The sequence below is a fragment of the Musa acuminata genome, chromosome BXJ1-9, assembly GCF_036884655.1.
Source record: "Musa acuminata AAA Group cultivar baxijiao chromosome BXJ1-9, Cavendish_Baxijiao_AAA, whole genome shotgun sequence".
NCBI lineage: Eukaryota > Viridiplantae > Streptophyta > Magnoliopsida > Zingiberales > Musaceae > Musa > Musa acuminata.
In genome coordinates, this window is record NC_088335.1 from 47,313,494 (window position 1) to 47,325,287 (window position 11,794).

The following is an 11,794-nucleotide window of genomic DNA, read 5'->3' on the forward strand; positions in this document are numbered from 1 at the left end:
ACATATATTTATTTTTCTTGATAATTTATCTATTGATTTTTTTTCGATCGAGATGCCTACGTAGATCATCAACAAAAATGTATGGGCAATTAATTCCAATGCCACCTCTGAGATAAAATATCTGTTATCCATTAGATTGCCGATTAATTGATGCCCACTGCTATTTACATTCACTAACAATTACTAAGTTCTTATGCTTATTTAGAGGCGCATAGGCGAACTATGTTCACAAAATGAAATGTTGAGAAGATAGCTTTTCCCTTCTAAGATGATTTGTATGCCTTTGGGTGCATTGATGTGGCGACTATATTACCGACTTTGGGGAAAAGTTTCCGTAAATTCTCTTTCTTCGAATCGATTTCCTTTCGGGACTCGACGAGACGGTGAAGAAACTTTGGGCTTAGGCGGCAGGGCGGCGTTGGTGCGGGGTGCTGGGCAATGGCGATGAGGACAAAGAAGCAGGTAAACCTCTTCTACTGCTCCGAGTCCGAGGAGCTGGCCAGGAAGGTGGCCGATCAGTCCGACGCAATCCAACTCCGGACCATCTCTTGGAGGTAGACATCCTCTTCTTTTATGCCTCCGTTGGGTCTGCGGAGGAAGCGTTGTTGTGTGAAAGATAATATAGAATACTTCCTGACCCGGGTTCTATGGCTTCTGCGCTAAAGATTCGATTTCGATCTTTCTGTGTGTTGGATTTGTTTGTACGTTAAGGCCGATGGATAAACCTGGAGGTGTCTCTATCATTTTTCTTCCCCCAAAATTAGGTTTTTTTTTTCATCATTCATTATCTTCTTCCTTCTTGTCTAATAAATAGCCAGATCTCTGTTTTCGTGTTTTCGCGCTGAACTCTCTTTGCGATGCGTTCTCTGAAGTTTGGTTTTATCTGTTTCTTTCTGTGAATTGGACTGTATCGCCAATGTTAAAGCATACATATAGGCTTCTTGGTGTTGATTTTGATTTGCCGTTAAAAATCAGTTTTCTTTTTCTTTTCTCCCTCATTTCTTATGCATTAGAACGAATATATATGCATCCTTGAGGTTGTTCATCGTTTCACCGTTCCTTTCCTCTGTCTAGATGATGCTATCTCTTGAACAAGTTCTAATTTCGTAGCTTTGTGGATTCTGGAAATCTTCTTTGGGAGTTTCCTCTAAGACCAATCAGATTATTGGACAGACATTCTACCTATTTGTTGGAAATTATTTGCTATATAGAAAGTAATGAATCTTAATCGGGTGTCTACATGCAAATGGGTTAACAATGCAGTTTTTTCACTTCTTTTATGGTACTATCACCAGGTGGTTAACTTAACCCTAAAATTTTTAATGTTGTGTCCCACATGAAAAATCATGGATATATTATAATAATCCTTGTAAATGCCAGCCTATTAAGCTTCTCTTCTTGGGTAAATGTATTGAAAAACTTCACTAGGAAAATAAGAGATGATTAGTAATGACAAAAGTCTCTTCTTGAAGATTACAACTTCATAGGACTGCTGTTTATTCTAGGTATTATTGAGATATAGACCGTGTAGTATTGGTCAAAATCATAGCTAGCATTACAAAGTGATTTGTTTGACTGAAGGTGCTGATTACTATAATGTTTGTGATCTTTTACCTTTTACAAAATCAAGAGAAATAATCACTCATACAGTATCTTCTTTCTGATAAATGAAGCATGTTGTACTTGCTTTAACAAAGCTATTTTTCTATTTTTCGAAAATTATTGAAAAACATCATCATGCACTAGGATTTATCATATGAAGAGGGCATTTATCAAGTTCTTCTCGTAAGAAGTTGGTGTATAGTCATCATCTTTAGCTTCAGGAAAAAATAAGAACTCTTTACTTGATAGTTTTTCTTTATTTTATTGATAAGTAGTCAATTCAAGTTTATCTTGCCAAACTGAATTTTTAACTCGGTCAATAATTGCTGCATTTTTTATGATGTTATCAGAAACTTTGATGATGGATTCCCTAACCTTTTCATCAACAATGCACATGATATTAGAGGACAACATGTTGCATTTCTAGCCTCTTTCAGCTCACCAGGAGTCATTTTTGAGCAGATATCTGCAATTTTTGCCTTACCAAAACTCTTTATTGCTTCTTTCACCTTGGTATTACCATTCTTCCCAACCGGCTCGTTTGAACGAATGGAAGAAGAAGGAGATGTTGCTACTGCATTTACGATGGCACGGATATTGTCAATGATTCCAAAGTCTAGAGGTGGACCAACTAGTATTGTGATATATGATATACATGCTTTGCAGGTTTGTTGAAGTTATATCAAAGATTTGGTCTTCTTTTCTTGAATATCTATTATTTTTATTAATCTGCATTGATGATCTTGTTATTTGTCCTGTCTTTCATGAGTAGCACATAACATTTATTCAAACGTGAAGTGGTTGCTCTATTGTTTTGTCGTGGGCATTAATTTTTCACTAGTTCATTATCATTGTTTGCATAGACCTTCTTTGGAGTATGCTATAGTTTCCCTCCTTGAAAGGAATGTCAAGGGTTGATGAGCTGCACTGGCTTGAAGTTTCATGTTAGAATGTTGTGTTCTGTTATGATCAAATTTTTGTAATGTTTCAGATTCTTAAGCATTGAAACACACAACATCAAGACGAAATATCTAGCCTGAGTTTCATGCTTTCTGATGAATGACATGCATGATCAGATGTTTTTAAAATTTTAAGGACTCTGAGGCATGGGCATATCTGAAGTAAGACTCTTTTAAGTTGTTAGTAATAATCCTGTCTTAAGCCCTTTTCTCAACAAACTTGCTATTTTTCCCATGTACTGGCTCTTTGTTCTTTCTCTGCTATTCTGATGGGTCAGGACTTCTTGTTTCTGAAATAGAATTCATCTTTTAGCAACATAAAGTTATCTGTGTGATACTGCTGTTCTATCATATGTTTTCTAACTTTAATTTCACTTATTGGAACATCTGAACCATCATGTTGGAAACATTAGGCTATAAGCAGTACTGATTTTACTACCAATTCCAAGTTTCTAACAAATTGGCTCTGAATTTGACTATATTACTCAATGTTTTTTCTGCATAAAAATTATTGATCAAGAGAATGTAAAATTCAATAAAAAATCCTAACCCTTTATGAAAATACAAAAACCACATCTGTTTGGTGCCTAATTATATCTGTAACCACTTGATTGATGCAGATTTTTCTTGTATGCTTTGATCCATATGTTGATAGTTTGATCCTTTAATGGTGCCAAGACATTTCTATAAAATTGTCTACCAATCAACACTCATAATATGTCTGAGCTTTTCTTATGTCAACCTTGTAGTTGGTTGAAGCAATGTGTCATATCTTTTTCTTGATTTCCTCAGGAAAGATTTTACTTTGGGGATGATGTCTTGCCTTGCTTTGAAACTGGTATTCCACTATTGTTGCAGCGCCTTCGCAAACTTCCTGATGCTGATAATGTATGCACTATTTGTGCCCATACAACCCTTTTTAAGATTCAAGGCATATGTTGTAGCAAATCTGCTGTTATTTACCTGGACTTGGTCCACTGACTCCTATGTAAGTCTCATCCAAATAGGTAACTATAGCATTCCCGGATGATGGGGCCTGGAAGCGATTTCACAAGCAATTGATGCATTTTCCCATGGTAGATTGTTGGACAGAAACAGTGAATATACAAGTCATAGTTTTCATCTGTTTTCTGACTGAAAGTTTGATTTGCTGTATAACAGATTGTTTGTGCGAAGGTTCGTGAAGGTGACAAGAGAATAGTTCAAATTAAGGAAGGTAATCCTGCAGGTCGACATGTTGTTATTGTTGATGATTTGGTGCAATCTGGTGGCACTCTAATTGAATGCCAGGTAAACAACAGTGATGCAAGTCATAAATTAGACTTTTGTAGAGCATGGTTTTGTATACTTTCTTCTTGCCTATGTATCTGGTAATGAGAATTTTGTAGCTTATTAGCACCACAAAATGAATCCTTGAACTATATATTATTAGCTTTTAGTTTTACCAAGGAGCTGAATAGTGTAACTATAGTAGTGGTGCACTGGAATTTGCATACAAATTACCCCTTCAGATGATATACGAGGCAATAAATTGCTTGACACTTTTATGTATCTTGCACTGGTTTAGTAGTGCCAGTGTAATTTTATGCGGTTCCAGTACGGATGAATAACTAACTTGCTTCCTATTTCATTTTTAAGAGTCATTTCTTCTATCTGCCTTGGTATATCTGACAATTGCTAGTATATTGCCGTTATATATCTGACAAACGCTATTCAATCTGGGAAGTGATGGAGTGTAACAGGTAAAATGCTCCAGAAGCTTCCCTTTTTCATGAGAGGATTAAAGAGGAGTACACTATCCAAAACATCCTGGTATTGTCTTGTTAGAATATCTCATTTCAATGTTCAACTATTGTAAAAATGTCACGATCACTTAGATAAGCAGTCTTCTTCTGCCAGATTGCTAAGAGAGCGACAAAGGAATATCTATCGGAAAAGTTCCATTGATCATCTCATTTTTCTTGGTTACGTTGTCTAGTTTTATTCCTCCCAACATGATTATCAAATAACTTTAAGAAACGTACAAGTTTCAGGAAGCAAGGGTATATTGTATCATCTTTATCGAGTGAACTCTGATCATTCTCATGTCTTAGTAATCCAGAATCATATAGGGGGCTTATCTGTACCTGAAAGACTTTCACTTCATATGATGCCTGCTTCTATCCTCGAGGTTAGATTGAATTCTCTCCTTTTATCTATCAGTTTGGAAGAATCCAATTAATCACCTGATAGACTATCAAGCCTCTGGTCAGTCCTTCAAATCCATTTTTATCAGGGAGTGCTAAAAGGTATGATGGAGAAGGTCATGTAACCTGACTTTCCTCCCCTCTTTCTGGCGAGTTCCCACTCGCCAAGAAAATGGGCTTACTTTTAGGCATAGCCTTAGCTGTCATTTAGTGAGCATTCAGTCAATCAGTTTTAGGTACTGGTGAAGCCTTTTTAATTTTAGTTTTCTTTAGACGGAAAATAATCCCCTAATGTTGTGTTGGTAAAGAAAACAGGTTGCAGGCATATAAAAGCTACGCATGGTCCTGGGTCGGGGTGCAGCATAACTAAGAGAGCCATTCTAACGAGAACTGAGCTAGTCAGGAATTATGAAATGACCCTGCTTGGGGGTTTGAGTGGTTTAGTCTTACTCTTCTTTGTCAATGGGTTTCGGGTTTAGCAAACTGAATTCTATTGTATGATCAAGTCCGTAGAGTTTTCAGATACCTTCACTGGGACTGGGCAATAAGGAATTCAACTTATTCTTACAAAAGGATCTGTATCCATGCTATAGGCACTCTAGCCATAAGCTTTTTTCTGCACATCTTCTTTTTCTTTGGTCATTGATTGTTTAGAACTGTATGAAAGGGGTTCCCTCTTTAACATCAGATCTTGTCATTCAAGCAGGCAGCATCTTGTCTGGGTGCTCAACTTGACTTCAGAAACTAGTAGCATCTTTTGAATATGAGATTTGGCAATTCATCCAGTCACTTCACGGTTGCCAAAGAGGCCCAAGGAAGCAGCATATAATTCCAATGAAATGGCTGAGCTTAATAGGAGCAAGAGACTTGGTGGCAACAACCAGAATGAGATATTTTGTCACGGAAATACCATGTCAGGTTCACCTATCAGAATGGGAACAGCCCAATTACCAGATCCACTTATCATCACTGGCATAACCATAGAAAAGATCATTAAAGAAGCATGAACCATTAGGGATGGAAGCTCATTAGGGATCATTAGAGAATTGGAACTGACAATGATGTCTGATTCATAAAGAAAGTCAAGTTCTTGACAAACCTCGAGCAGCAGAGATGAAAAGGTCATTCATGAATCATTCCTTTCAGTTCTATCATACATTCCTAAACCATGTATGTGGGGGAGATGTGACCCATTTAACAGCCCCATAAGGCAGATGGCTTTTGAATGTCAGCTAATCTATAGCTCTTTACCCATGCAACATAAGAACTAAACTATCTTTGACTAACTAAACTAGTGTTATACTGTAACTTTCTTAGAACCTAAGACAAAAGAAGAGCAAGGATCATGAAATCTTTCATCAACTCATGTTTTGTACATTATGGTTATGTAGTATGTACTCTCATATCGTACTTATTCTTTGAAAAGTTAACATCAGGAATCTTTTAGCCACCAGCTTAAGCACAATTGTCAATCCTGTTAATTTCATGCTTCTCGATTTCCCTCGAAATAGTTTTCTCTGTAATTTGTCCCACGTGAATATATCATATAGACACATGCTATGTTCATTTAAATGTTAGTTTTGTTTACATCTGATTAGCCAAGTGAGCTTATTTCTCTCAAAGAACTGATTCTATCTCCATTTGACCTGCTTGCATGGACTTACTAGTTCCGTTTGTTAATTCTGATCTACAGAAGGTTTTGACTGCTCATGGTGCTGGAAAAGTTAGTGCTTACGTTACACATGGTGTGTTCCCCAAGAGATCATGGGAGCGATTTGTGCATATCAAGGCTGGTATAAACTCATTTTAGTTATTGGTTCCTTTCTTCCAAACATTTTCAGGCACTAATCATACACCATTTTCCTCAGAGAGATCCGATCATCGATTTGCAAACTTTTGGATAACTGACTCGTGTCCGCTTACCGTGAAGGCCATTGCTAATGAGGCTCCTTTCGAGGTGCTTAGCCTTGCTGGCTCCATAGCGGATGCCCTGCAGGTCTAAATTCTTGTGCACCAGCTTTGCTGACTCTAACTCTGATGGCAGCCCTATTAGGTCATTGAGATGCTTGTGCTAAGCTTTTGCCAGTCTTTTCAGAATGACCCTAATAAGAGTTCACACTCCAAGCCCACATTCCGCTCTTCTTTCAGTTCTGTTCTTTTTGTTCTCTTCAGTATCATAATATGATCTTTCCGCTTGTCTTCTCATCCAGCATTCCTTCCAAACTAACTTGTGTTATGTTTCGTCGCGTGCAATGAGAAATCTTCTTCAGCTAATTGCCCAAAAATCTAGTTTCTGGTTGTTTGAATCGGCTATTGTTGATCATTTACTTGCGTTAGTTTGCTGAAAGAAACATTATTAGTAACCTGAGAATTATCATGCTGAAAAGTGCTTGGATTGCCTCTAGAATTATCAAATGCTGTAATAGAAGCAACGATGCAAGAGTAACATGTTTCATTAAAATCTCATTATATTTTGATTGTGCAATGGTGGGTGCTTAGCCTGGCCTCAACAGAGTTTCCAAGGCCAAGTGATTTGGTAGTTTTCAGCGTAACAATGTTTTTTAGATTTACAAAAAAAATCTACTTCTAAGATTTTGTAGCATAGTAGTCTTATCGATTACATCTTGAGACTGAGGCTTGCGGTAGGTTTAAGGTGATCGATCTAACTTAGCTTCTTAGCTTTGTTATGTAACAGGGAATACACTATTATCCATATGTAATTGTCACCTGAAGTCTAGGTTACCTTTCATATGTCTGTTCGCGTGGATAAACCAGGGTTATCCCCCTCCCCTTGTCCTCGACAAGAGGCCAAGAGTGATCGTTAGGGGTGGTTAGAGGTTATTTTTTTTAAAGAATATTTCATAAAATATTCTCTCATTTTGTAACTAGATATAAAAGTTCATCTTTAATACGATAATAAGTAATTTTTTTTATTATTCGCATTCACATTTATCTTGAGTTATTAACTTGAGTTTCAGAGGAACTAGGTTGGAAAACCTCTTTCGATCTCGATCTTTACGTAGGAGGTATATCAGGAGCTCGATGTTCTCACCTCGGATAATACTTAGTATATAATTCCAGACCACATCAGGTTAATTTAGACGTCAATAACATTTTTTCTCATTATTTTAATGCTAGAATGAGGGTCCAATATCGTAGGAATGCTCATCCTCTAACCCTCTCAACAAACACTTGAGCGAGGAGGCTCTGCCCCCGACCCATAGTACTTTCACGTAGACGGGGCTACAGCCATCATTTTTGCATGTGGATACATCCACCTCGGCACAAATGCTGATGCGATACAAGTGTCTATTCAATAACCTGGGCCTCTCACCCTTGGGAACAATCCTGAGCCACTTGCTTGTCCTTATTGAAGTGTTCTTGAACCTCACCTAACAAGTGTAAACGCTAACGGGCATGATACAAGCTATCGCTCTACTTTTGCCTTAGCTAGCCTAACAAATGATGGCGCTAGCTCAATCGCCATCAGCACCAGCACCCATCGAGGTTCCCCCACTAGACATGGTGCCGACATCTCAAGATCACTTGAGGCTCGTTGAACTGTCGGTCGAGGGGGCACTTTGCTCCCCGATTGTAGAATTTAATGGACCACACTACCATTCCACCCTGCTTAATTCCAAGACCCAATTAGCAGATTCAACGGAGGATTCCTTATGGATCTAATTATGACAGATGGACCGACACTTGAAGGAGATGTGACAAGAGTTTCAACAATCCAAAGGAGAAGCACTGATTGATCCCACTTCGAGTCGATCCCCATTCACCTAGAAATTCAGGAGAAACCAATCTCAACGAATTTTCGCCTCTCATCGTTGGAGACATTCGATGGCAGCACTGACTCGATAGAGCACATCATCGCTTTCCATGCCCAAATGTTGTTATACAACACTTTAGATGCCCTAGTGTGTTGTACCTTCTCGACCACGTTAAGAGGTCTGACATAAGTGTTAGGATCGAGAGCACTAAGAGGGGGGGGGTGAATTAGTGCAGCGGATATTTTTCAGCGATTAAAAAAACGAAAGCTGTGTTCGTTCGATAAAGACTATTTTGATGCAAAAGCCGATTCTAAGATTACTTATGATTAAGTGCAGTTTACGTTTAAACGCAGTTTGCGTCTAAATGCAGATTGCGTCTAAACTCAGATTGCGTCTAAGCGCAGATTGCGTCTAAACACAGTTTGCGTCTAGGAGCAGTTTAAGCAGAAGTATAAAGACAATGTGCTGCTGTTGTACAACTCAAAAAGTAATCTGCAAAAAACAGATTTACGTCTAAACGCAGATTTACGTCTAGACGCAGATTTACGTCTAAACGCAGATTTACGTTTTAAACGCAGATTTACGTCTGAACTTTGAAACTCGTTTGTATACTCGCAGAAGGCAGTATGCAGTTGAAATCAAGACGTAAACGTGAACTGAGATCTAATGATTGTGCGAGGAAAGCCGATTTACGTCTAAATGCAGTTTTACGTCTAAATGTTGAAACTCGTTCGTAAAATTGTAGAGGACAGTTTGCAGTTATCAATAGGATCAAAATGTAAGTGTAAACTGCAAAGAAACTCGTTCGTAAAAGCACGGAAGACAGTTCTGTAGAATCAAACGTAAACGTAAACTATAATGTACGAAAATACGAATTTACGTCTGAATGCAGATTCGGAAGAACAGCACTTAGAACTTGTTCGTGAAAGCGCAGAGAGCAGTAGTAATGAAGGAGGTTTGCAGTAATGATAAAGTGCTAAAAAATAAACGCAAACCAGAGATTTAGAGTGGTTCGATCAGCCTTGACCTACTCCACTTTTGGCTTCCTCCACCGACGAGGTCGCCGACGTCAACTAGGGGCCTTCCTTCAATAGGCGAAGGCCAAACTGCCCTTTTACAGTTTCTCTCCTTTTGACAGGCTCAGGAGACAACCTTTACAGACCTTTCTCTCCTCACTTTACAACTGAAAACTTGAAGAACAGAAGGAGGAGACTTAAAGGCTTTACAACACTTTTGAGCTATTAGAATCACAGAAAAGATCAAGATTTCGGTGTAGGTCTATATCTTTTCAGTGCTGAATGGGTGGGGAATTTATAGGCCCCAACCCAATTCAAATTTGGAGCTCAAAACAATCAAATCCCGGAATTCTGGGATCAGGCGGTTGCACCTCTTGACTGGAGAGGTTGCACCGCCTGGCAGAGCTCGAAGACCGAGCTCAGGCGGTGCCACCTCTCTGCCAGGGAGGTTGCACCGCCCAGTCTTGCTCGAAGACTGAGCTCAGGCGGTGCCACCTCTCTGTCAGGGAGGTTGCACCGCCCAGTCTAGCTCGAAGACTGAGCTCAGGCGGTGCCACCTCTCTGCTGGGGAGGTTGCACCGCCCAGTCTCGCTGGAAGGCCTAGCCCAGGCGGTGCCACCTCCTGGCCTGGGCGGTTGCACCTCCTGGTGCAATCAGGGTCCGAATGGTTCATTCCATTCGGCCCAATTTCAGTCTTTCAGGGGCCCAATTGCCCCAAGATTAAGCCAATGGGATCACCTCCCATTTTCCAACTTAATCAACGTGCTAACTACGATTAAATCTAAGACAACTTCTGCAGCTTTGCTTCGGTGCGTCAATCGCTCCTTCCGGCGAGTTTCCGGCGAACTTCCGTCGATCATCCGATGAACCCTCGGTGATGCTCCTGCGGACTTCCGGCAAACTCCTGGACTTTGCGACGATCCACTTGGCAAGTTCCGACGAGCTTCGCTTGGCAAGCTTCTGGACTTCTCGGATCTGTTCTCGCAGAACCTCCGACGACCGTCCGAACTTCCGTCGAACTCTCGAACTCCCAACGTGATCATGAACTTGACTCCGGCGCAACTCCTGCTGCTTGTCTATCTTTCATCGTAGTTAATCCTGCACACTTATCTCAACACATAGATTAGACAACAAATGACAATTGACTTCATCATCAAAATCCGAGATTCAACAATCTCCCCCTTTTTGATGATGACAATCAATTGATAATGGAGTTATCCTTAACTCCCCCTGTCTATATGTCATAGTTGAGATAAGTCAACCTTGAATTCAAGACCTAAGAATTCAAGTGACGTATTGATAAGTGAGATCAGTTAAACTTATCAATACTCCCATCATGATACTCATCATGATGTATCTCTTCAAGGATGATGTCAGGGTTTGACATACATCAATAAGTGAGATCAGTTAAACTTATCAATACTCCCATCATGATACTCATCATGATGTATCTCTTCAAGGATGATGTCAGGGTTTGACATACATCAATAAGTTTGTATGATTGTGTTTGTAACTATTCATCATGTAGTTTGAACATTATCATATAAAGCTGTGAAACTTATTACATGATGCACACATTTGAAATATTCTAGCAAGTTTTGCATTTTCTTCACATGATAAGATATCAACTCAGGGCATAATGCAAACTTTAGCACATGTTCATATATCTCTTGGTGATGCAAGGATGGCATAATCATAGTAGTGTTTATAGCATCATTCATAGTATTTCTAATCATGGCAGTGTTTATCAATTCATATATATCTCCCCCTTTGTCATCAACAAAAAGCATAGTAACTATGATACCAGAAAATAATAATAGCAAGCTTATAGAGGAATTTTACATAGATTGCTTTAAATACTTCTTACCCTTTGTGTTATAATCCATTGTAAAGATTTTGCAGGATGGAATACATACACATGAATCACTTCATCAAATCTATTTCAGAAACTCAATTTTCATGAAGGTGTACGAGAAAATCTGTTTCATAAATAAGATGCATTCGGACAAGATTTTGTTGCAGATTTTCACATATAATCATGGAAATCAAGTGATTTGATCATACAATATAGTCCGAAAGAAAATTATTTTAACAAATTTATCTGTTCGGACACATCAACATTCCTAATTCTCTTCTAATGAAATCAAATTGTTCTTCACTTAGAGGTTTTGTAAAAATGTCAACTAGTTGATGTTTAGTATCAACGAACTCTATGGTTACGTCATGATTGGTGACATGATCTCGTATAAAGTGAT

At 38.9% G+C, this 11,794-nt stretch overlaps 1 protein-coding gene across 1 annotated transcript; it reads left to right on the forward strand.

The window, feature by feature from the left end:
* The first annotated feature begins 253 nt into the window (after positions 1-253).
* On the forward strand, positions 254-7,021 carry LOC103999209 (ribose-phosphate pyrophosphokinase 4). Its single transcript, XM_009420885.3, has 7 exons — positions 254-554; positions 1,953-2,268; positions 3,354-3,449; positions 3,569-3,637; positions 3,723-3,851; positions 6,441-6,540; positions 6,616-7,021. Exons 1-7 carry the CDS (start codon positions 439-441, stop codon positions 6,747-6,749), a joined length of 960 nt encoding a protein of 319 aa, XP_009419160.1. The 5' UTR covers positions 254-438; the 3' UTR covers positions 6,750-7,021.
* The last annotated feature ends 4,773 nt before the right edge of the window (positions 7,022-11,794 follow it).